This window comes from Ambystoma mexicanum, chromosome 6p (assembly GCF_040938575.1).
Source record: "Ambystoma mexicanum isolate Mex_15411 chromosome 6p, UKY_AmexF1_1, whole genome shotgun sequence".
NCBI lineage: Eukaryota > Metazoa > Chordata > Amphibia > Caudata > Ambystomatidae > Ambystoma > Ambystoma mexicanum.
In genome coordinates this window covers 331,008,618-331,035,640 of record NC_090935.1, presented here as the reverse complement: position 1 = coordinate 331,035,640, position 27,023 = coordinate 331,008,618, and the positions used below count along the sequence as shown (strand labels likewise).

Below are 27,023 nucleotides of genomic sequence, written 5' to 3'. Positions count from 1 at the left end.
TGCCGCAAAGGGTATTTGCGTGACTGGCAGGACAGGAAGTGGGAAGGGTCACCTGAAACCCCCCCAAATCCTTTGTCCTGCAGGGTGCCTGAGAGAAACCAGTTCCGACTGGGAGGCTGGCTGGCCCCATTGGACAGCCATCCACAAATTTGAATGATGCACGGAATAGGATTCGTGCTCCAACATAAATCCTGAGGTCCTGGAGCAGAAACTCAGTCAACCACTGGAACAGAAGATTCCACAAAAGAAACTCGAAGGAAGAAACACCAGCCACTTCCAGTGATCCCCAGAGCCTGCTGACTAACCGCTGCTGTCCCAACCTCCACTTCTGAGCAACAGGGAAGATTCAAATGAGACTACTTCCTCCCTTGGACTGTTGGGCCAAACCAGTCCCAACACTAACTGCATTTTGTGCCATCCCTGGAAGAGCTGCGACCTCCACGTCTTGCAATTCAACAATACCTGGTGTCCTGTGCCACTGTGTAGTGATGTGCATCATCACCCGAAGAACGTATCCACCTGTAACTTTGTGGGCATCCTTCTTGACCTGCAGAGACTCGATCCAGCTGCCCGAAGTCCCCTCACTTGAGATGAGAACCGAGAAAACGAGAAGAGTCTCCCGCCATGACATCCATCCTTCAACCGAGCCTGGAAAAGGCACCAACAAGCCAGAACTGTGAAGATCCTTTGGTGGGCATCCGTCTGCACGAGAGCTGTCGCCAGATCCAAAGTCCTCTTCTTCAGTCGCCAAGACCGAGAAACCTGTGACCGGTTCTGCTGTCGCCTCAACCCTGGAACCGTTCTGCAGCAACAACTTCATTTGAAGGTACTGTCCATGCTTTCTGTAAACGTTTCCTGGAGCTTTGCTTGCTGATCCTGTATTCCTGGGTGCTGCAGATATCTAGCTGCGCCTCGCATTCCTCCAGAGTTCCCATAGAGATACATTGGTGTGGACAACCCATTGATATATGATAAGATAGGAAAGGTTATTTATAACATGCTTAATACCCAGAGGTTTCTAAGCGCGGACCGGGGGAATCGAACCTGTGTTGCTCTGTGTCGTCTTGCTTCCAAGGCGAGCACGTTGCCGCTAATCCTCCCGCTGAGCTATCCTCCCGAGACTCCCGAGACATTGTACTCTCTCCTGCCTTAAAACACTGGTCCTTGAGGCAACACCACAAGGAAACTCCTAGGCTTCCTTGACTTGAAAACCCTAATTTTACCTGCAAACCCAGAAGAGATCACGCTGGACACTGCCACTTTTGAACCTTGAACACTGTATCCTGCTCAACTCCTAACCTCTGGTGGCCTAGCGCCCCTCTGAACATTGTGAGACACTCATAAGATAGGGGTGGACTCGCTCTTTGACAGGCTGGAACAAAGTTATCAAAAGTTAGAAACGTTTGCACATGTTTCAAATGGTTTTACTAAGAGATGTGTAACTAAGTTATTGTCAAAGTTACTAAACCTATGGTCTATTACCTTAAGAAGTGTGCAATTGTGTTCTACATGTGTTACTGTGTTAAGTACTTACTTGCCTTGATCATATTTAACAGTGAGCCTTATTGTATATGATAAAGGACTATTTGATATAACTAAGGGTACAAGTGTTTTCTTGAATGAGTGCATGCTCAGAGTTCTTTGTACCTTCCTACAGACCTCCTCCCCTCCTAGATTAAGCCTGGCTGCTCAGACATTCTACCAAACCTTTGTGTGGTTCAGGCCAAACCTCAGAGTAAGAACCCTGTACATCCAAGATGGGCTTTTCTGAGTTCTGTCACAGACAGTAACGTGTGTAAACTCCCCAACGCCAGTGTAGAGACATATAATCACTCTAGGGAACAAATGGTTCTCCAGAAACACCACCAAGCCTGTCCACCTTATACTTGGACCTACAACCATGAGTCAAAATGGTCAGTGGATACCTGGCAAGGCCATCACAGTGAGCAGAAGAACCTCAGTCACAGACAGACAAAGCTACTTACTACTTTAGGTAGTGCACGTCCGACATTGGAGGATGCCTAACGGGGTTTGTTTCATGTGCCACAACCATCACTTCAGACTTTGCAGTGTTTGCTATGAAATCAAGCCTAGTGCATACATCCCCAAATTTCTTTAGCAAAACATGGAAACTATTTGCAATGGTAGTAAACAGCATGCCTGCAAGCAGTATTGGAATTATGCTGGATGCTGTTTTAGGAACAACTGCCAATGTATTCAAAAGAACCATCACAGGCCATTAAATAGAAGAGAGGAAGTGGGGCGGAGGGAGGAGTACACAACCCTGACACACTCATGGTGACTGTAACAGGTTCAGTATATAAAGCTCTGTGAACAAAACACATGCATTCTGAAAGCATATAGATCATGTTTTGCCTCCAACCAGCCCACATCTACACCTAAGCCAAGCAAGAGGCCCACAGCTTTAAACAATGGTTTAAATGGTACAATACATATTAACAATTACTGATTTGTAATTTCCAGGACCCCAGAACCCACCTTAGCACAACTGTGCACCAAGCATGCACTGTAGGTCAGGCTCAAATTATGGGTCAGTCTTGCGATCGTGTGCCCCCTAACAGACGACATACCAACAGTAACATTGAATTCAGACACTGGTGACTAATCTGCTAAGCATCAACGACGTGCCTTCCACATCAACAAAAGGAAATTGAGCCCCTTCTCCTGTTGCAACATCACTGCTTGCCCTGCCGACTGATTTCCTAAAGGTCCAATATAGCCCATCTCTCGTGGATACTGGCATCTTCAGGGAATGCCCTGCCCCAGTAATCACACCCAACAATCAACACAACAAGCCAAACCAAGCACAGAATAAATCCACCGTCATGATCAACACAAACCGTCCAGGTATTTTTTACTGCTCAGCCGCCTGCTGACCAATACCCTCTGAAGTCAGTCCAGCCGATCAACCACCAACACACTCCAGAATTGAACTGCAACAAGCATTAGACAAACAAAAGCAAGCACAGAAGCAACCTTGCTATCATGATCAATATCAACTACCACCCCAACTAACCTACTCCTCTTTTCAACCTTTGACCACCTTAGACTACATAGATTCCTCCTGCACACTGCTGCCTAATGCTTGCTAGCCGCCACATCGCAACTTCAGCTGAACACTGCGGAGCCATGGAGAGCACTCTGCAACATCTGTACCATATATCCCTATATCGTTCGACAACATGGGCTATCCCTGCTACTGATCAGTCTTGAGTTCTCCCCTGTGCATGGCAGACACGCAATCGTCACCACCACAAATCAATATACATACCTACACACTGGACTCACTGAATGGCCTGAATCCATCAACATCTCAAGATTTCACACCTGCCTCTCCCTCTTCCCCACTCATTTACTGCATCCATTCTTTTCCAGAAACAGTCTAAGAGGCTGACAAAAAGGGAAAACATGCTGTAGTTGATCACATTACATGATACTTGAAACAGAGTAAATCTTTGCCGATGTATCTACTGGTTCAACTTTCTGGTAAATCTGGACAATCAAGGATAGGATTTGATAAGTCATTTATAAAACACGCAACAAGACAAGGGAGGGAGGACAAAACAACGATCTTGCTAGGCATTGTGTCATTCAGATCATGCAAGGATGTATTCCATGAGCGGCATTGAATATCTTCACCCAAATGGATGGCCATGCTACATTCTGACTCGTCAACATCTGTGCTGAAATACAATTTCAGCTAAGGGCTTTCCACTTTTGCAGTGCACTTAGTGCAAAGCGCACTTCAGATCGTGAAGATGTGCAAAGTTGATTCCATGTTCTGCTCTCCAATGAGATGGCAGGCCAAAACCCTCTGCAAATATCTCCTGCCTCAGCTTCCTCGTAGAACCCAGAAGAAAGCATGCCATGTGCTTACTGATACCATTGTAGGCTGGTGAAAGGGTACATCCCGACTCCCCTGAACACACTAATTGTATTCCAAACATTAAAAGAGAACAACGCCAAACATGAAATAAACTGGACTGATTTACCACACAATGAAAACCAGCAGCCAACTTGGCAATGGACAGGCAGGAAATAGCAAAACATGACTGTTTATTTACAACGGTTGAATCATTGAAATAAAAGCAGCTATTACGGTGCACTGAGCTGGAAATATATGGCTCATGGTGCCAGAAAAGCAATTTGTTAGACGTCTCAACACACAATGCGTCATTGGTTAAGAAAAAAGATGTGTAGTCGGTCCGGGGACATGTGTACATTACCTAATTCCACAAGCAATTTGATAGGGTGTGGTCTTCCAGGATTCTGCATCAACCTGTTTGCCATCAGGCAATGTCACTTTGATAGGTTTGCTCTCTTTTGTGGCTCGTTCGGCAAGAATTGCATCATGTTCTGCTTTCAGCTTGTTGTAGATACCAAGACGCTCATTGATGTAGGCAGGCCAAGGATTCAGCTATCGAAAGGAAGCAAGGGCAAGCATTCAGTGAAACCTTTGAAAGACAACACATGGATCAAGTCATTTTAAGTGGTGAATTTTTTAAGTAGTGGGGCACAGATGTTCTAGATTTGGTATAAGCTACCCTATAACCAGCCAAGAACTGTGCATTTGTCAACCTTTTTTAAGCTGCGAATTTACAAGGAGCTGCTTGTAAAGATATGAAATATTAAAATATTTCAGGGTCACCCATCCCTGGTTGTTAGGGTTGATTTTCTATACTCGGCTTGGTGGACAGATGCATAAAAGACCAACGTATATTGTGACAGGGACAACTCTGGGGAGCTGTAGCCAAACCAGTGCAGGGTAGCTAGGGGAGTGGTCTAGGGTAAGTCTCAAGAGGTGGTGAGCTTGTAAGGGGTCCACAATGAGTACACACAGTGCAGCAGTAACAGACTACACTTAGACAATCAGGTATACAAATACTGCTTTACCTATGGCCAAAACGCACTACTTATGGCCAAAACACACAGCAAAACAGGACTACAAACAGGTAATATTATTACACATCACTAGAATTTGGTGTAGGGCAAAATACATATCAAATCTCTGACAAGAAAGGTGCAGCTAAGTATTTGCAATACAGGTCCACAGAGAATAAATCCTAACTTCAGAAGTCCATCCCTAAAATGTATGGGACCTTGTGCCCAAACATTCAGCAAACGTTCATACAGTTCTTTGAAGCTGGAAAAAATGAAGGTAGGGTCTCTGAGGTCCAGCAAACAGTTCCAAGTGTCAGGGGACAATCTAACCTAACTAATAAACATGTCCCCAACAATCGGAGTGCTTGTGTGAACAAGCAATGGCAAAGCCAAAATGTTAGAATAGTTTCGTAAAAGTGAGCAAACTTCTAAAGGGGAGTTTAGGGAGCAGGTATGTTTTGCCATAACGCAGCCGCGGTACTCTGATTCTCCATGAGACTTGGCAGGTCGGTTAAAGAAGGTCCAAGGTCGATTTTCCTGCCGTCAGCCTCAGCCCTTGATCCCCAGGGGTTGCAGATTCTGGTGCAAGGACTCTGTTAACGAATGCAGCAAAACTCAATGCAGGGCCCCTCTCAGGACAGGAATGGACGCAGGTAACCAATTTCGTATGACGGCCACCAATGCACGGCGACACAAAGGGACTCACTTGCTGTGGTCAGATTTACCCTCCTATCTCGGGTCCCCTTGAAGCTAGGACCGCGCAATTATGCAGAGGTAAGGCTTGTGGCACAGGCTGAGGACCCCCAAGTTCCAGGCCTCAACTCGGAACGGCGACGTCTGCAGCGAAGTAGCCCAAACTCAGAGCCCGTCAGCCACAGAGCGGTCCTCGGGCTCTTCTAAAAGGCTCTTTTTTGTAGAACTCCCGAACTGATGTCCAAAATAGATGTTCCCTCCACTCCAAGGGTCAAAGCTCCATCGCAGGACTGCTGGAGATCTTCCACAGGACAGGGCTTTACCAGGGCAGCAGCAGAAGTTGCTCGCCAAGCCTTTTTCTGGCAGGTCCACTGTCTCCTTGTAAGTCTTGTAGCTGGACAGCTCCTTCAGTTTCTTCCAAGATCGCTCTGGGGTGGGTGCAGGGGTCCTCTTATCCCAAAAACAGGTAGGAGCAGCAGCCCCCACTAGCCAATGACAGATCTGCCCCACACACGCACGCACACCCCAGCAGTGGTCCAATCAGGACCAGTGGCGGGAAAACTCAAGCACACCACTCAAACATACCGTCACCAGTTTGTGGATTGGGACCAGACAGTCCCAGCCCACTTCCTGGCAGCAAAAACACATAGCCCTCCCATAGCCGGCCAAAAGCTTCTTTCCCGGGCACTGGAAGACCATATAAGGATTTCCTGACCTCTTAGTCCAGGAAGAAGGCTAAAAGACAAGATGGCCAAAGGATAAGCAAAATACTTCATGGCATGGCTATGTTTGACCAGTAACCACAGTTAGTAGCCAAACGCGGTAAAGCTAAAACGAAAGGTCCCAAGAAGTAGGAAAAAGTAACTGCTGCAACCTGCTTGTATTTAGCACACCTAGAGTAACCCAAAATCCTCTCAGTGTTAGGGTAGGACAAAACAAAAAGCGTACCCCTGTACTGCATTGTAAGATGCGTTGTACAATGATAAAAGTTACCACAAGTGATAACAAGTTACAAAAAGTAGTAACAAAGCAATACGACTAAGGGCAACGATGTTTCCCAGTACTGACAGCTTGAAGGACATGTCAGTTTCCCCATAACAGATTAGCAAAAAGCCAGTGTAGTGAAGTTTAAGGCTTCACTGCACTGTAAACAAATCAGGGCAGACTCATAATTAAAAGCAAAATGTTTGGGGTGGGGGAGCGATAAGAAATGGAAGGAAAGGTGCAGTAAAGCAGAATCTATCTTAACACTGGTCTGACCCCATTTTGAGCCTGGTTCTCCCCCTCCCCCGCCCATGTCATTCATTGGCTCAAGAACTACCCTCTGGCGTGTGCAAATGTCACTCTCGTCACCCCAGTTCTGCCCCAATGACTCTGAACCCACTTCACAGGAGTCTCTGAAAACCAATCAAATGTTATTGATGGCAAAGTGTGCTTTTAAAAAGGCTCTGAAAACAAATAACAGTTGTACTGCGCCAAATTCCAAAAGATTGCTAAACTTGATTGCATGAATTTCATTTCAAAGTAAAGACAGCCTAACACGTGTTTCGAGCTAATAATGCTCTTCCTCTGAATTTTATACATAATATTGGATAAAACCAAATTATACATTTATAGACATACACATATCAAAACCTAAAATCCTGATTGATTTGAATTCATACGCAAATTAAAATTAAAAAAAGATTTGCAACCCAAGTCCAAAACTATACACCCAAAACTATGCCACCAGAACCATCCAAGGTATCCCTTCAAACAATGATTAATACACATGTATTAATGACTCTAGAAGAGTGTAAGGAAATTGGCGTAATGAACATGTTGCAGGACTTAAATATCGAGGAACAAAATCTTTAAAGAACTAAGCAAAAAATTCAAGTTTACTTTATTTCCGAATTATAATATTATAGATACCTTTCATCTGGCTGTGACAAAAGATATTCATAAATTGGCAGATAACACTGCACGACATTAACCGTGGCCAACTGTGAATTTGAATAAGGCAGAATTATCAGCCATGCAAGGTTTAATGACTAATCAAATGTTAATGTTTAAGGAGGCTGACAAGGGGGGAAATGTTGTTATTAACAAACCGGATTATATTACCATGGGACTCAAACACCTTAACAGTGTGGGGTGCCATCAGGCTTTACCCTCCAACCCACTGAAGGAATTGAAAGTAACAGTAAAAGATTTGATATGCAAGTGGCATTCTAAAGGTATTCTAAAAGATGTGGAAAAACAATACTCATTAGTAGAGGGTCCAACGATGCCCACTGTCTATTTCCTACCTAAGATTCATAAAACATTTACAGATATACCAGAAGGTAGGTGAAGGAAGTGGAAGCGACACAGACTTGAACTTTAAAGTCCTTTATTTACGGAGCTCCCCGGAGCCCCGAACAGCTGCTCCACTCAGATTCGTATCTCGCCTCTTCAACCGTCTCCCCGTGGTCACGCGGCTCTTCACTCAGAACACTGACACAGAGCGCGCGTGACCACCACGAGCCGAAATCAATACATGCAATTCCCTACACATCTTCCCCTTTATAATAGAATACAAGATTTTAACCACACAAAGAAGAAACGGTCAACAAAATAACTAATGTAACTGATCAACCTGAAAACCTAGGAAATGCCATCACTCCAGGTAATAATTAAATGTTACTACTAATCTTGCATTTGCATTACCATTTCATGTAATGAGATCAAGGTATTTTAAGTTTCATAATCCCTCATCCACACAGGCTTTGACCTGGTCCTATGCGACCCTCCTTCTTTAGCTCTCTCCTCATCATCAATTTCGACATTTTTTCCGTCTACAACATCTTCTTTCCTCACCCTTCCTAATGTACTGTAACCAACCTTCACCACTCCTTCCCTCATTTTCTCATCCGACCTACTGACATTCACATCACCTACTTTCGCCAACCTTCCTTTTGACCACACTTCACCTCCCTCCAAAATAACCACATTACTTCTTATTGCACTTTTCTTCGGTCCCAGGAACTTACTTTCCACACATTTGTTTACTAGTCTAGGATTCTTAACATACACCTCTTCACCAACTTTCCATTCCTGTTCTTTCACCCTCCTCCTGTCATCAAACAATTCCTTATTTCTCTCCTGACTCAATGTAATAAGTTTCATAATGTGTTCCCGATCAACATTTACCACTTTGGCCATTCCCAACCATCCTGGACAAAGCCTTGTCCCAGGTTCCCTGCCTTTCAGTGATACAAAAGGAGACACACCCGTCACAGAGTGTGGCGTGGTGACGTAATTCCACGTCAGTAACCTTAATACTTCCCTCCACGGTTGTCCCGAATTCATGGCCATCTGCAGACCCCCTTTTATGTACCTATTTATTCTTTCAACAAGACCATTTGCCTTCGGATTATACAACGCTGTCCTTGTGTGTTTAATGCTATAACCTGCAAGAAATTTCCTCATATTCTCAGATACAAATTGTACCCCATTATCAGACACAATTTCACTAGGCACCCCTTCTTTAAGGAACAGTCTCTCTAAAAAACAAATCAACTCCTTAGCTGTAACCTCTCTCACCGCTTCCCACTCAAACCATTTAGAATGAAAATCCACTACCACAAATAAAAACTTCTGGCCACCTCCCAGCCCTGCTACAGGACCCATAATGTCCACCGCCAATTTGCACCAAGGCTGGTCTGGCACCACACTTGGTATCAAAGGGGCCTCCCTCACTACTCTGCACTTGTCACTCATTTGACAGGTCATGCAATCTTTGACAAACCTTTCAGCACATCTATCGATTCCCGGCCACCAATAATTTTGCCTCAATTTTCTTTTCATGGCAGCCTCTCCCGGATGACCCTGATGAGCCAAGCTAACCAGCACCGACCTGATAGCTTGCGGAGGAACAACACATCTTCCTCTTCTTAGCCTGTCCTCACACAGATTCAACTCATCCCTTATCTCCCACCAATTATTGAATTCACTATCCAAATCTCCCTTTGCAGGCCATCCCTTCACGGTCCAGTCCTTTATAAGACTAAGCTCCTCGTCAATATCCTCTTCTCGTGTCCACTCAACCTTGCTAACTGCATTCAGTATTTCTGCCACAACTGACTCCTCCTCTGCCTCTCTGTCTTCTGCAAATCCACCACTTACTGGCAACCTGGACAAACAGTCCGCCACCACATTTTTCTTTCCCGGCAGATAGCTCACATCAAAGTTAAAATTCTGGAGCCCCAAACCCCATCTGCTAATCCTTGGGGAACCTAACGCCCACCTTCCACTCTCAAAAAGTTGAACCATGGGCCTATGATCCGACCTAACCACAAATCTTCTTCCCCACAAGAAATACTTGAAATGATTCACTGCCCAGAACATAGCCAAGGTTTCTCTTTCAATAACAGAATATTTGCACTCTGCACCCCTCAACGTCCTAGACGCAAACGCAATAACTCTTTCAGTATTATCCCTGTCATACTGCACCAATGTCGCTCCCAGCCCCAGCATGCTCGCATCAACCACCAAAACAATTTTATCCTTATGATCAAACCTTCCTATGGATGGTGCCTCGCTCACCGCTTGCTTGATACACTCAAAAGCCACACCACACTCTGCTGACCATTCAAATTTTGCACCTTGCTTGAGCAAACTTCTGAGGGGAATCAATACTTTTGCAAAATCCTTCACAAACTTATGGTAATATTCGGCCAAACCTAGGAACGATTTCACTTGTTCCTTACTCTCTGGTACTGGTGCAACCTTCACTGCTTCCACCAAATTCTTCTTAGGCCTCACACCCTTTTCATCTATTTCATGACCAAGAAATTCAACCCTGTGCACTCCAATCTTGCATATGCTCCTTTTTACCGTTAATCCTGCCTCCCTCAATCTATCTAACACCTTTCTCAACACCACCTCATGTTCTTCGGTGGAATTTGCATATATCAGAACATCATCTTGAAAAATAATAATGTTCTTCACTCTGCACAGCACCGTCTCCATCACCCTTTGGAATACAGCTGCCGCCGAAGCGAGCCCAAACGGCATCCTGCAATATCTAAAAGTACCAAACACTGTAATGAATGCCGTCAAATGTTGACAATCCTCCTTCAGTGGAACCTGATGATATGCTTGAGAAAGATCAATGACTGAAAATATTTTAGCATTGTTCAATACGGATAACTCATCACCAATTATCGGCAGGGGGTGTCTATCAATCAAGATATTTCTGTTCAAGTCTCGCAAGTCTACACACAGTCTTATATCCCCATTTGCCTTCGCTGCTACTACCACCGGCGACAGCCATTCAGAGCTTTCACTTTTCTCTATTATTCCCCTTTGCAGTAGTGATTCCACTTCCATTCTTAACTTTTCCTTTAGTTCGTGAGGCACTGGCCTCACCTTGTGCACTTTTGGAGTGGCTCCTGTCTTCAGCTGAATCTGATGTTCAAATCCTTTCAGCACTCCTAATTCATCTTGAAACACTTCGGGGTATTCCTTCTCCCACCTATCCTTCAGCTCCGCCACATCTATAGGCCTTTCCGCATTCGCTTGGATTCTAATACCCAACTTCCACTGTTCACCCCATCCCAGGAGTGTCGAACCTTCTTGAGTAACGTATATCTCCGCTTCACAGCTTCTTCCTTTATAGTCAACTGAAGCCTGGAACATGCCCACAATTTCAATCTTCACATTCCCATACGCATAAGGTTCGATCTTGTGTTCCTTCAGTTGCTTCACATCTCCTTGCATGCGACCTAAAAATGTTGCTTTCGACATCAAGGTCCACGGCGAACAACTGTCCACCTTCATTGTTATTGCCTTCCCGTTGACTTTGAATACATCTAAAGGTGCTCCACTTTTATTAGATACCTCTGACACTACTAGTATATGCTTTGTCTGGCTGCAGATCCCCTCTGCACCATCTTCTTCTTGCTCGGGCACCCTACTTCCTTCCTCAATGTTCTGCACCACTCCCAAATCACGACAAACTTTCGCAAAATGACCCTTTTTCTTGCATTTGAGACAAGATATGTTTCTGGCTGGACAGAACATAGTTGTTGAAATGTGACGGTTACTTCCACACTTGTAGCATCTTATCTCCTTGTTGGAAACTCCTTTACGAAATCCCTTCACCACTGCCACTTCTCCCTCCAACTTTTCTCCCTTCATTTTAGTTATGTATTTCTGGGTCTGTTCCATGCTTCTTGCCGTTTCAATAGCTACTTCCAGTGATGCGTCTTTGGACAATAGTCTCTCTTGTATCTTTACGTTATTAGTACATCACACTAACTGATCCCTTATGGGAGAGTCTGTGAGCAGTCCAAATTCACATGTGTGACTAAGGGACCTCAATGCTGCCACAAAATTTTCCACTGGCTCCTGTGGACCTTGTGTCCTTTGGAAAAACTTATGCCTCTCAAAAGTTATGTTCTTTTTGGCTTCAAAGTGTATCTCCAACTTTCTTTCCGCCATGGAATATTGATCCACTTCTCCTTGGCCCAGCTGTGGAGGATCAGGCAATCCATCATACACGCTTCTGCCTTCAGTTCCCAAATTGAGAAGTAAAATTGCTTCCTTCCTAGCTGATGCGAACTTGTCCCCACCAATGGCAACCAGGTACGTGTCAAACAGCCTCTTCCACCTGTCCCACCTTATTGGTGGTGCGCCGGGTTCAGCCAGAAACGGTGGTGGGGGTGACATACTAGCTGCAGCCATCTTTATGTGTGTCTAGGTGCTTTAATTTCCCTTAAATGTCACTTAGTTCACAGCTAGACAACACTGTTCACTTCTTCAGGTGCACTAATCTCCCAGTGATTAAGCTGCACTGTGGCACTTCATTAATTATATACTCATTTCCCCAACACCATCCTTTGTTCTGCCGCCTCTTTGCCTTTCCAAAGTCTCAATGTCTCAGTGGAGACGCTCCCACACTGTATTAGCCAATTATTGTCCACCTTTCTGGTGAGCCTCCCCCTCTGGCTGTGCCCAACCTCCCTTCTCCTTGCTCCTCACCTCTTCATCCAATGAGCCAGGGTGGGCGGCACCAACCAGGAACTAGCTGTTTGCTTATTACAGCTACTCTGAGCACGAGAGAGAAGGGGAGACTGTCCCCCTGCAGCGCTCACTTCCCAGCGCCGCTGAGACAGCCTCTGCAGCCCCTCACACGTTTGTAGAGGCCCAACCTCCTCGCCTCTGACGGCAGCGCACTTTCTTTCCTGGCCGTAAGGAAGACGTCACCAGGCCCCGCGGCGAGCTCCGTGTGTGTATATCCTCGTCGCCACTTGAAGGAAGTGGAAGCGACACAGACTTGAACTTTAAAGTCCTTTATTTACGGAGCTCCCCGGAGCCCCGAACAGCTGCTCCACTCAGATTCGTATCTCGCCTCTTCAACCGTCTCCCCGTGGTCACGCGGCTCTTCACTCAGAACACTGACACAGAGCGCGCGTGACCACCACGAGCCGAAATCAATACATGCAATTCCCTATTGTAAGTTGACGAGGGGGCATCTTGGAACCGATCTCTATCGACATCAACAAATGTTTATTACCTGCAGTACTACAAACACAAACATATATAAAAGGGACACAATGCATATCTTGCAGATTTTTGAGAGTATAGAATTTGGTCAGAATCTTCTTTTGGTCACGAGCGGTGTTAGGGCTCTATATACATCCATTGTTCATGTCAAAGTAATAGAAGGTGTGAATTATATATTTAGGTAAGATTCTGCTGCTTCCTATGAACACACAGAAATGTTGAAGGAATTGTTATATTGTACACTCAAAAATAATGTATTCTTTCTCAATAATGTGCATTACAAACAACTGGCTAACATCTTTATGCACCACTGCATGAGCAGGAATCTGAGTAATAAAATACTCAGTTTTCAACTAGCATTCATTCAACGAAAAGATTTATCGATAATGTGATCATGGTATGGTCAGGCACAGATGAATGCCTATTACAGTTTGTTGAATTTCTTAACAATAATGAACAGGGAATTGGTTTCACTCACACATACAGCGATACCAGCATTGACTTTCTGGATTTCTACATATTGATTGTGAGAAAACACATTAGTGCAGTCCTGTTTGAGGACTTATTATTTTTCCGAAAAGATTGTGTGGGAATTGCACCAAAAGAGCTTCAGACAGTATTTAAGTCTTGTTTGAATGCAATGTAGATTCATATGTTACTGTGAATGTAATAACATGCAGTAAACCATCTCATGTTATGCATCGCAATTCATGGGCTGCACTGATCAAGGGACTTACTTCAGTGCGACCTGCTCCGTCACCAGTTCCCTCTTTGTTTTTTTTCTTTCCACCATCCTTTCGTTTTGCGTCCCCAGAAACAGCCTAAACACAAAATAAAGAAAGGTTAAGCTAAATTGTTTCCTAATCACTCCTAAAATCATGAGGTGCAAATCGACGGGTTAATGAAGATCTCTATTACTCCAAAATATGTATTTTACTGAAAGGAGGCATTGCCATGGTTTACCTGGGACTTTTGTATGCAACATAGAGGAGGCAAGAACGCTGCCACCAATTTCATCTGACCTTGATAGGGTCAGTAAAGAAGAATCACCAGGTTACATTATTCATTCCAAACTTCCTGCATACTCTATTCACATTCCAAACACTGGCATCAGCAGTGTTTACGGTATTAGCATAATTGTTCAAATTTGACCTGTACCATTCGACCGAATAAAAACGAACAATTGGGCTAATACATACCGAACATGTGGAGCGGGGGGTTGCAGGGGTCTGTGCTGATTTGGTTCTACGGGACAGTCTGATACCTTTTGCATGTAATAAACATTGTTTTCCTTGCAGACGGTGCATCAATTATTTGGCCTACTTGGAAATGTTTTTATCATTCAGGTTTTGAGTCACTCACCTACAAGGTTGGTGAGCGCAACGTGATCCCAGACTATGTGAGGTCAGGGCAGGGCCCCCCCAAACCCTTGCCGTGCATCCTGGGTTGGAGTGTCCGTCTGCAGTGACCAGTCCCAAGTGCACGACTTGAGGAGATTTGCAGGCGCTGTGCTGCCAGAAGGCCTGCCTGTTCCTTGGCCTGCCTGTTCCAGGGAACCCCGCATCAGAGGTGCCCAACAGAACGCATAGACATAAGATGACTTTTACGGGAGAAAATAATAGGGGCCAGGGGGAAGAAGTGTGAAGTTGAGAGTATGCAAGTGTATCGAGAGAACAGACTATGTGGCGATATATTGGTTTTATAGCAGTGCCCAGAGGGAGCTCCACAGACGAGAGGAAAGAGGACATCCTACGTAGTAGAATGGTGATAAAAGAAAAGAGGAAAAGGCAGCGCTGCAAGTAGGAATAGCGGTACATTATATAGAGGGCCAAGGATCCCTACGCCTGCCACACAGGGCGTGAAGAGGGGAAATTCATCTCGAGGCAAGGAGACAGGAAGGGTAAACACCATAGTTTAAATAAGGGTTTTATTTTTTTGATGAGGTCTTTGGTATATATTGTGGTTAAACGTGTACATAGAATTCCAAAAAGGTAGCAGGTGCCAAAGGACATGACATGATAACCTGTTCTGTGTTTTTTTTCCCCCACTTTGAAAGTCTGCAGCCACTGCTTTTAGCTCACGGTACCTTTCACAGAGGACAAATAACTATTTGCATATCAGTCTTTGTCCCTCCCACAAGGGCAATCCAGGACCGAAATGCCAGGCAAACCTCCTTTGAACAAGACTACCAGCAGCAACCCATACATGTGTTTCGGCCTACTCGGACCTCATCAGTGAGGTGCAGCTGTGCCTCTCTGAGCACAGTGAGCAAGGGGTCCACGTCTGGGTTCCACCATGAAACTTAGGTTGACCAACCCCAAGTTCCTTGCACAATACAAAAAAAGGTTGCAGGGGTTGGTCACCTTAAGTTACCCTGGATCCAGAGGGGGGTTCCCTTCCCCTGGATATTTAAATAGGATGGGAAAAGTGTCTCTTTTGAACAAAGGTTTCTTGGTATCACAAAAGTGTCTCTTTGTTCAGCAGTTACTTTGGTTCTTTATACTAGCTTCAGGTAGTTCTTGTTCAAACAAAACATTCCATGGCATCTAACACTTCCTTGGTTTCTTTGTATTGGATTCACAAAAGTTCCACAATAAGCTTTCATTAACTTCTCTTGTACTTTTACAGATTGCTTGGTGTACTCCTTTACCAGGAATCCTCTTGTGAGCTCTTCAATCTCCTGGTACACTCCCCTGCTAGGCATCTACTGGTATACTACCGTGCCAGGCATCTTGTCGCAGTATTAAAAGGCTTTTTAGAACTCCAAGTGCCTGGTATTTATCGTCCAGGACTTCCTTCATGTGCTTCTCAGTTTCCTTGGTATACTCTATGCCAGGAATCCTCTTATGGGTTCTTAAAATCCCCTGGTATACTCCCCTGCCAGGTATCTTCCCAGTTTTTATACAGTTTCAAAATGCCAGATACATTTGGTTGCCAGGACTTCTTTTATGGACTTCCTAGATCCCCTGGTGTACTTCTCTGGCAGGTATCTTGCCACAATGTTAGAGACTTATACAACTTTGGTGAATTGCCTGGTATACCCCCCCACCCTGCCAGGAATCCTTCTCTGGGGTACTGCAGATCCCCTGGTATACTTCCCTGGCAGTTATCTTTCGCAAATGTCAGCTGCCTGGTGTATTCCTTTTACCAGGACTTTTTATTGGTTTCACGGTCCTTTTCACCATGCCACAGTCGCACCAACTTGGTTTTGTTTCAATATGTTTAGGGTAACATTTGTATCGGCTTTCCCCCACATCGACATCTCAATCATAGGTAATTGTTCAGGTTTTGTTGTGGCACTTTATCTTGTCGCTATTCAAATATTATTCCTTTTTGCCATTGCTTTAACATCAGATTTTGTCTGCATTTAAATGTCTTTGAGCAGTTTCCATAATAGCAATCTCACAAAATTCATTCACTTCATTGCATGAGTGTCGGTACGCCCTGGGGCCCCCACTCACCAGTAGTTTGCAGTGCCTTCAACTTATGGCGTGCCAATGTGGTGAAGCTTCCTCCTATGGTGCCCCCACAATGCGTACGTTTCTCCAGTGTTTCTTGCAGCTCTGCATAAACTCACCGGCTTCCCTATGTGGCCTGCGTTGGTGAATGCTGCTTCCCGGCACAACCATATCGCCAATGTGGCCCCCAGGTATAGGGAACCAGGACTGTGTTTGGCCTGTGGCAGGAAAGGACACTTTGCACAAGAGTATAGGAGCAGACCAGTATATCCTTATGATCTCCGGGTTTATCCTAGTGGACCTGCATATAGCTCACAAATCACCAGCCATCTGAAATTAAATGGCCCCAGGCCCACCACAAGTGCCTAACCCTGGATAACTGCTGCTGTAGCAGTATCCGACACCTCCCCACCAGCAAATGCAAAACCTAGGTCCAAACCATGCACCAGCGTATATACAGCAACCAGCCCCACAGCCCTCATCTCAGCCCTGCGACCAGAACCCACTGCTGCAGGGTACGGTAACCCATTACACTGGATCAAGCGTAATAGGTGGAAGCATTTTCCCACTCCCAGGGTTGAACACTATCCCCAATAAGACAGCCCACAGAGGACCCCGACGTGCCCAGTCCTGTCAGTCACTGCCGACCCGGAAGAGGAAGCCCAGGTAAGTGTGAGGATAGGTAGCAAAACATTCACCTTCATGGTAGAGACAGGAGCTACAAAGTCCTGTATTAGGGCAGGTCACTTTCCCTGATCAGGAAAGGTCATGGACATGCAGGGGTTCTCTGGGGCAATAATGTCAGCTTGGTTTACAGAGGATTTACCCATTAAGGTGGGTACCCAAGAGGTGGTAGCCCTGTTATTATTTTCAAAAGATAGTGAACTTGCTAGGGAGGTTCCTCCTGATCAAGCTAAACACGACTATTGCATTTAATTAAGATGGTGTAGTATGCTCAACGCCAGGAATATATTATGGTAGCGCCGCTGTGATAAAATGAGAACTTTACAGTGATGCTGATACCAGGGGAGTGCCTATTGTAGGGGAGGCATGGTATCACAAGTATTACACTGAAACAATGGGTACAATTTGTAAAACCTTTATTGAAATGGTTGGGGTTGGAGAATCTCCTAGTCTGCCCTATAAGTAAGTTGGGAGTAGTCTCGACCATCAAATTATAAATAGCGCAGTCTGGGGTCTGTCAAATCAAAATGGCATATGCTAACAAAACATATTGCCTGCCCTATCTCTCATACAAAAAAGTGAATAAAGGAGAAATGTATGCAAAAGGAAATAGTGCTCAAATGAATAAATGAGGTTGAACCAGCTTTCCTCACCACGTTAGACCTCACAGAGTAAGGCTGTCCCTGTAGGCAGGATGACACACTCTGGATCGGCTTCCAGCACAAATACAGTTCCGGAATGTGGATCGAGGCCAGTCTACCCTTCCACGTTTTAGTTTATTTTTTCGACTTCCAAAATTAATGTTTCAACCAAAAAATTCACAAAGGTTGGGCTCAGACCTCTTAGGATAAAGTTCAACACAAACCAAAGGGGGGCTCCCTTCCCCAAGCTTACTTCACTTCGGGTATCCCTCTGTCGGGCTGAGTCTACTTACGGATGTTGAAGGCTTTCGATTGTGCGTGGTTTACTTTTCAGACCACTAAAGGACCACTTTGACTCAAAATGTATAGTTCAACTTTTACTTTCCCCTTTCTAGGGGTTAAACTTTTCCATATCACGTTTGCTGTATATTCGCTTTCTTGCTTCAAGCAGTTTACCTTTCACAGAGACTTTAGAGGGCTACTTCCTTTCATCGGACCACTCCGTTACTTAGCATCGCTGAACTCGCAGCTGCCTTTTACTTCAAAGTTCATTCACAGGTGTGCCTTTCCTCGCGTCTCATTCACATGCATGCAGTCTTCACTTGTGATAAAATGTTGCCATTTCAAACTTCAACACACACCAGTCTTTTAGGTTGCTTGCCAACTCACCGGCAGTGTGCGTTTCTTCTTTGCTTTACGATTTCCAATTCACGACTCAAGGTTAGTACCACAGGCTTGGCCTCGCCTCCCCAACTCTGCCGTTCACCCGGGAGGGTCGCTGGCGACCTTGAAACACAATGCAGTTTTCACTTGTGGGATCTGGCCTTCTCCATGTGTCTCTACGGCCTGTCAGACGCAACGACCTTCAGTAGGGTTTTCCGACACGCTGCTCTTGCCCCTTGGTCCGTCGTTCTGCTCCAATAGGTGTGCCTTCATCCCGGAAGCCCTTCTCATTCTCGTGTTCCACCTTGCTCAGAGTGTCTCTTTGGGTTCTGCCTTTTATTTGTGTGAGGAGAGACAATTGGTATCAGGTGTATGCACTTCGAATTAAGTGCCTGACTTTGCCCGACCCGATTAAAGTGCCATTGCCAGTACAATGTTGTTATGCTCAGTCACCCTCTTCCTGGGCCCAGTGTTTGTGTAAAAAGAAGGTATGGGGGAGTTGGGACCTCGCCTGCATCCTAAAATAAAGGATGGATTGGATGAACAAAATAGGGGGCAAAATAGCATGTCTCGCCGTCGGCTGTCTCACCCCCACTCCCCGAACACCCCTCACCCAGGTGATCCTCCTGCACTGGTCCACCCCCAGGATCTGGATCTAAAGGTGATGGCTGTACTCTGGCCACCTCAGAGCGAGCTCCTCGAGTTCTAGCAGGTGAGACACCCTCTGGTTTCTCACACTATACATCCAGATGTGTTCCTATATGGAGTGTTAGGCAGAATCCAGTGCAGTTCCCTTAGGGAGCACTACACCAGATTAGCACTACAGGTGAGAGCAATAAATCCCCTTCGGTATCAGTCTGTACCACAAAGATTTAGTTGGTAGCTGTGGCTGAGCAGTCAGACTTATCTCAAGAGGGAGATGAGCAGTATTCAGGGTTTACACAATAGGTATCACAGTACTATGGAACAAGGAAACACTGACCAAAGCTTTGTATCAAAAGGAGAATAGATTTATTCTATACACATCTAGTTCAACACATGAATCACGGTTGATAAAAGGAAAAGTATATACAACTCCCTATTTAATTGTAGACAAGTTTGCAGTAGAGTGAAAACTGAGCAAAACGGCACAGTGAAAACCAACTACAAATGGCACTCTATCAATTTAACGAGAGGGAGGGAAAGCACAAGTTAAACCGAAATATCTTCAGACAACCCCTAGCAACACTTCCCTGAAGTTTTGTGAACAAGTAATGCACAGTGACACTTTAGCAGAAAGATAAGTGAATGAAAACTGAGCAGAATGGCACTCCACAAGTTAAAACAGTAGGAAGGAAGAGGGGTTTAGAAGATTCAGGTGTATCCACACATTTCTTATTGAAAACCAATCTAGTGAGAGCAGATCTAAATCCAAATCCAAATCAGCCAGTGTCAATAGGCCTGAGCCAGAGCCAGAGGTACAGGACCAAGAGTTCAGGAGCAAAAATGTCCTTGGAGCTGCAGTCAACTCTTTGGTAAACGAATATTGAAAAGGTAGATGCAAGGTAAAGACAATGTTAAGAGAGAGGGCGGCCAACCCAACCAGTAGATAAAGGATTTAAAACACCTTTAGGGCTACCACAGGGAAAGGGAGGCCTGGCGGAACAATGTACCTTAAACGTGAAGAAGTGGCTCCTGCGGTGGCGGTTGTTCCTGGTAGTTCCTGCAGTTTGAGGGGTCCAGCAGAGGAAGAGAGGCTCTCATCGTGGAGGAAGGTTTGAGTCGCTGCACTACCCAGGGATGAAACCAGCCACGGTGCTGCCAAACGAAGTTTAAAAAGGTACGCTCCTTTTGATCGCGGTCCGGGTCGATAGCTGCCTGGCTATCCGGTCTCCAAGTGCTGGGCACTGTCGATTCGACCAAGGCAGGTCCGGAGAAGCGATGGGCGAACTGGTTGTTCCCACCAGCTCAAGGGAAGAAGGCTCTTTCGATGAAGATCTCCTCTTGTCGTGTGGAAGAAAAGTGGTGAGACGATCCGGCAGGGCTTCACCAGTGGTGTAAATGCTGAAGATGTCTGTGGCTTCTCTCCCCTTCGGTTCCGTAGTTCCAGTGGCGATGTCTTGCTCTTCCAGTCCTCAGGACCCTGCTTTTATGCAGAAAGAGACCCATTCATACAACCTAGCTGTCACTCACACAGTGGAGAGGTCTTCTTGGCGGGAGACCCTCCAGCCTATCAGGTTAGAGTGGGACCTGAGTTGCTGCGGCAACTCTGTCCAGGGGTTCTACTCCCCCTCCCAAACAGACCCACCACAGACTCAGAGGCGCCGAAAGGAGGGCTTCTTGGCAGAAAGCAGCCAACAGAGCGAACAAAGGATCCCCGACCTGGGTTAGGAGTAGAGTAAGACACGAGAAAGAAGTTCTGGCAAATAAAACCTACCGGAGTAAAGTTAATAATAAAATAAACCGGCGGTATGTTTGAGGCTGTCAGTAAAAGTGTTAGCCTCAAACAATGGGAAAATCCCATAGGAAAATATTTGCGGTTGAATATTTTTGGTAGTAACCACTGACACCACCCAGAAACTTTAGAGAGTGGGACTTTAAGGTACCCCCTCGAAAATGAACCCAACAGAAAAACTATTAACCCTTTCCAGTACCTCCATAGTAAGATGGGTTGGACTGGTTAAGTTCGTAAGATTTGACTAGTAAAGCCAATGGGGACTTTACATGCCCTGGGAGACAGGAGTCAGTCCCAGGGTATGGAGTATATGTTTGGGGGTCGCGACGACACCCCTGTGTCACTGCACTGAGGGTGCTGTGTAACACATGTGAATGAAGATGGTTCCTATGGGTGAGAGGAAATCCCATAGGCAGTAAACACAAAAATAGCTTAGAACACACATAGCCTCAGAGTCTCAATCTTAGCAGGTAAAAAGAAGCAAACCCTTCAAATCGAGCAAAGCTGCTGGGGGACTCTATAGGTAAGGGAAATTAGCCATAGAATGAGAATTCTCCCTAACATGGAGTAACAATGTTGGTGGGATCGGTGCCAGAAATGAAGGCAAAACATGGAGAGTGCCAGTGGAATTTTTGTTTAGGCCAGTAGTCCCTCAAAAACTTGCTCCAGGTACCATCCTCACACTAAATTTAGAGGTGGCACTAATCAAAAAGGATAAGTCTGCAACACTCGTAACCTTAAGCATGAGGCTCTTGAACCTCCCTCCTCATCTCACTCAACACTAATGTCCTACCTCACTTACAATCGGCACATGACCTGGCCAGCCACTACCACTCCTGCCTGCTCCAGGATCTGGATCAGCTTGCACCAATGAAATAAAAAAATCCTTAAACCTCACAAAGACAAAAATACAATTCCGAGGAATTGGTCCTTCTAGGCAGACACGAAAGAGCCCACGAACATCTATACAAGAAACATCCCTCTACAACGAGCTACATGGCTCTCGCCAATACGACCAACTACAAAAAAGCAGTCTTTACCTGCAAATCCAACCGTTAGAACGACAGAATTGTAAATGCCAGCTCCAACAGTAAAGAGTTATTTGCTATTCTTAGAGAACTGGAATCGTCTATCCCTACCATCATTGGCACGCGCACTGATAAAGATTGCCAGAGGGTAGGTGGGTTTGCGGACGGGGGTGTGTTGACCAGGTCGGCACATGCAGCACCGAGGGAGTTGGGTGTCTGTTGGGGTGAGGGCAGGGGATTTAGAAGTTAAAGAGCGGTGCAGCATTGCCACAGAGGGCGGGGGGAGAGATAGGGTGTAGGAGGTTTATGGTGCAAGATGCACGGTGGGCTGTAAGGATGGGATTAGGGGTGTTTGCACGCCATTGAGCTGCCTTATTTCTGTGAAGGATCGTGGGTTGGACGAGGGTGGGTTTGGGACGATAAGGGAAAAAAGGTTGGCAGGGTATTGAGGGGGGTTTAGGTGGGTGGTGCCCAGTTTGCCTTTAGGGTGGAGAATTGTCTGCTGTGGTGGAACGTGGGGTGCTGAGGGAGAGGAGAGGATTGGGGCAAGGGAGGGGCTAGGTGTGGTATGTCCTGGGCCGGCATGGCCGGTCTTGGATGAGGTAGATTCAATAGCAATAAGTGTAGTGTGCGGTACTTCTCAGTGCTGCACCATGACCTGACAAGGGATGCATACTTCAATAGTAATTTCTCCATCATCTTCAAACAACTCCTCATCTGACAACCCCCTTATTAGCAACCTACTTAATGGCTGTTTAGGATCTATACACAAAACCGTAAGCCACTGGCATCCTTCCTCGTCGGTCCCTGTAAATATCACTATCTGAAAAATGAAAACGCCCAAACCCGAAGGTATCACGGCATTGGTACAGTACATGTAATGAGGAATAGATGGATGACAGTGAATACAACTCAAGTTACTCTTCCTTGTCAAACAACCAGGTTGTAATGAGTTGTTTAAAGGTTGCAAATGATTGCTCATTTCTAATACACAGTGTCAAGGAGTTTCAGAGAGCTGGTGTTATGACAGAAACTGACTCCACCTGCTCTTTTGGACTTGTACTGGGGAGTATGCAAGGAGATGCTGGAGCTGGATCTTAGTACCTGTGCACGGACAGTTTGAGAGATGCAGCTGTTGAGGTACAATGGGGCCTAGTTATAAACTCAGTGGTGGGTAGTCAACAGGGTTTTGAATTCCACCCGTGCTTTAATGGGGAGCCAGTGTGCATGGTGTCTGGTGGCTGAGATATGATCAGAACGTTTGAGCCCAAGGGCAGAGCTCAGGTCCTTGTTTGGGAGCAGCTGTAGTTTGGCGGGATTTGCCGTTGAGGTGCCCATCAGTAGAATGTTACAGTAGTCGAGTTTGGAGAGGATAAGAGCACGTGCAAGAGTGAGGAAGTTGCTAGGGGAGAGGAGCTGTCTGCCAAGAGAAATTAGTCTACCTGTGTAGGCTGTGGAAGAGGCTAGGGCATTAATGTGTCTCGACATTGAGAGGTCCACTTCAAGGTACTCCTGGTGTTTTTACGCAAAGGGAAGGATGTGCCGTTGGAAGATCGTATTCCAAAAAGCTTGAGTTACAAAATAGCAGAGCCGACTTGTTTGCATTTTGTCACTCGAGCTTTTCGGAATTGTCCCACGCTGTGCATCTAAAATATGCAGGGGACACCCCCGCAACCCTCGTAATCCATAACGCTGACACCCTTGCTCCCTCTGTGCGACATTATGGGCTACGATTATTTCTACCAAGCTGAATGAGGGAAAAAAAGCACATGCAGCTTTTTATTTATGAGCATTTTGCCCAAAACTGTGCCGTCTATACAGAAGAAAGCAAAGGAGGAGTCTAGGTGTTTGAGATGGTGCGGGGTGCCTATGATGAGGTGCTCCAGTTTTTTCATTATTGAGGCATAAATGAGTGGCTATCCAGTTCTGGATTGGTACTGTAGACATCATTAATTATGATGGAATCAGATTTGTGATCGCCCGAGAGGGGGATAAGGATTTGTGAATGATCTGCAAAGTTAGTATATATGATGTCTCTGCCATCCAGGAGATGGAAGAGGGGTTTAGTATAGGTGTTTAGAAGATGGGAGGGAGGCAAGAGCCTTGCGGGAAAGGGATAGCGTCTGCCGCTAAATTTCCTATGAACACTCATAGGTTATCATCACTGAGAAAGGAATTGATCCACAAAGTAGTTTCTTGGGGGAAGTGGAAATGTTGGCTACGGTGTTGATGGAGGATGTTGTGGTCAACCAGGTTGAAGATCGCAGAAAGATCGAGTAAGAAGGATAGCTAGTTTGCCAGCATCACGGATAGAGTCCATTTGGATTTTTAGGTCCAGCAGGGCTGTTTGAGTGCTCTGCTTCGTGCGAAACCCAGATTACATTTTACCAAGAAGATGGTTGCTCTCTAGGAATTGCTGGACTTTAGTATAAGCTAGGTGATCTAGTATCTGGACTAAGAATGGGACAGTGGTAATGGGACGGCAATTCATGCGAGTGGAGGGGTCGAGGGAAGCAGCAGTGAGACCCATGCTATCTTTTATGGAGGAAGGCAGTGTGCTAGAGGAAAAAAGCATTAGCGAAGTCTGATGATGGGAGTGAGTGAGGTGCACAGAGCTTGACTTTGTGGGCTGGACACGAGTCACCTTTGCGAATGGACGATTTTGGACATCCTCATGGGATGTGCTTGTTCAGAGCCATTATAAGTATATCAACCCTCATAGGATGTGCTTCTTTTGAGCCATTACAGGTATAGCAGTCCAAATGAGATGTGTCTATTCTCAGCCATTACAGGTATAGCATCCCTCGTGAAGAAAGAGAGAGAGAAAGAGAAAGATCTGAATCACTGAACATTTAGTAGTCCTTTTGATAAGTCAAAAGCTGTCCGCTGTTACAATTGAATGCTACCTGCATCTTCAACACATACCTCTGATGCAGACGCATTCACTCACCTATCAACAGGATATGAACTAACATGTTACACAATGATCTCTACATCAGGGTTATTGACCCACTAAGCTACCTTTCTCAACAGGTTGTTGACTCGGAAAGGCACATAGGGTCAGGGCACTGGCAGTTCCGGGTGAGACATGCCTGACTGGCTTGTCAAAAGCTTTCAGCCTCTTTGGAGTACCCTACATGAGTTGGGAGAGTCATAACGAGGCTTTGAAATGTGCATGTGCTAGATTTTTGGCAGCGGGACTCAGTAACCGGACATAAGAGAAGCAGAGGATTTTTTAAAAGCGCAAGACCGAGTAGGAGGAATTGAAGTACATGACAACAGTGCCATCTTCTCACACTGTTCACCAGTGCATATCACACCAGCTCAGGAGGATGGTGGGAAGGATCTACATGAAAATACCAATTTTTTTACTGCGAGTCTCCAAAAAGGCCTCCCGAGCCTAGGGGCCCACCCCCTGACTACCCCGAGCCACGCCAACACCTCTGGCAGCCCGTTTAGCGGCTGAACGGTTACACGAGCTGCCTGCAGTTTCAGCACTTCAGAACAGAAAAAAAAGAAAAAGGCATTGCCTTTACTTGTTTCTTAATGAAATACTGACACCTGTAAGCAGCAGGTTTGACAGTGCAGGGCGGGAGGAGCGCTGGACTGGCCAGCTCTCCTTTTGTGTCAGAGTAAATAGTCATCACCCAGCATGGAGCAAGGTGGCTGCATGCCAGTGCGCCCCACCTCTACATCTTTCACTAGCCCCCTTTAGGTGAGAGGGGGGGGGGACTCTGGTTCGGGTGCAAGGCCTAAGACCACACCTCCTAACGACAGCCCTCCCCTCGACTTCTGATTCCACTTAAAGTCACTGGATAAACGGGTGCATTAATTAAAACAAACTCCCACAAGATATGGGTGTGAGAAGCACATGTGATTTGCGTGTCATTTCTCACAGGATACTGCTTGGCAGTATGGTGAAGGGGAGAGGTCGGTTGACAGGTGTGCATAGAATACATAATACCACATAGGATGTGTGCACATGTGGTAGCAGTAACCGGAAAGTTGGAGTAATTTACCGCAAGATATTGTCTGCCTGTGTCGGATGCCTGTGAACGCATAGTGTAGTAAGTAGGTGCTGTTCATGCGTTGATATGGATGTATGGAACTCGGACACTTGTGTGCAAGTTATACACAGATAACGTTATTTTCAGCACTGAGAAAAAACGAACCACCTAGCCGGCCTCTGCCAGGGCGAGACTTCCACGCAGAGCACTGCGACACACGAACAACGTGACACATTTCTGTCGCCAATCATTCCAAACAAACACGTCCTGTGCGTGTAAATGTCACAATACCTTCTCGCTCACGCTCATATCCTTCAGCTGCTGGGCTACACTGTCAGCCATGTGAGATGGGTGGTAGGGCGACCGGGGGCTTATCAGTGGTTCTCAGGTTGTGCCAGGCTTGCACGAGTATGGCACCGACTTCCCCTACAGTGCCAGCTGATGCAACCGGCGGCGAGGAGGCTCTGAAACGCGGACATGGACCTCCACCAATGAGAGGAGAGGGTCAGTCCACGCCTCTACGAACCCGGAGGCTGAGAGCTAGCGTCTAGTTCCTATCCGCGAGACGGAGCATGACCACGCCCACGCCTATTCTCGCCACGTGACTTTGGGTTGCGCACGTGTCGTTCCTACCACGCATATCGCGTCCTACGTCATCTTGTCCCTGCCACCTCGGTTGATACTAGTTCCCATCCGAGAAACGGACCATCGGTTGTTAGGGCCATTTCTCAGATGGGAAATAGCTGCTTCAGTGTGAGTGAGCTAGTTCCCATTAGAGAAATGGCCCTTTTTTGCCCCCTAGTGGCTAAGTCCTGCATAATAATGGGAACTAGCCCACTCACACAGAGAAGGCTAGTTCCCATTAGACAAATGGCCCTTTTTGCTCCCCTAGTGGCCAAGTCCTGCATAATAATGGGAACTAGCCCACTCACACAGAGAAGGCTAGTTCCCATTAGAGAAATGGCCCTTTTGCCCCTAGT

General features: G+C 45.9%; 1 protein-coding gene across 1 annotated transcript in view; it reads right to left on the bottom strand.

The window, feature by feature from the left end:
- TARS1 (threonyl-tRNA synthetase 1) overlaps nt 1-26,652 on the bottom strand; it is a 202,602-nt gene extending 175,950 nt beyond the window's left edge. The window contains exons 1-3 of the mRNA XM_069627089.1: nt 26,335-26,652; nt 13,866-13,949; nt 4,248-4,438 (exon numbers count right to left, since the gene is read on the bottom strand). Coding sequence (XP_069483190.1) covers nt 4,248-4,438; nt 13,866-13,949; nt 26,335-26,385 — 326 coding nt within the window. The 5' untranslated portion in view covers nt 26,386-26,652. The remainder of the gene's footprint in view (nt 1-4,247; nt 4,439-13,865; nt 13,950-26,334) is intronic.
- Between the last annotated feature and the right edge of the window lie 371 nt (nt 26,653-27,023).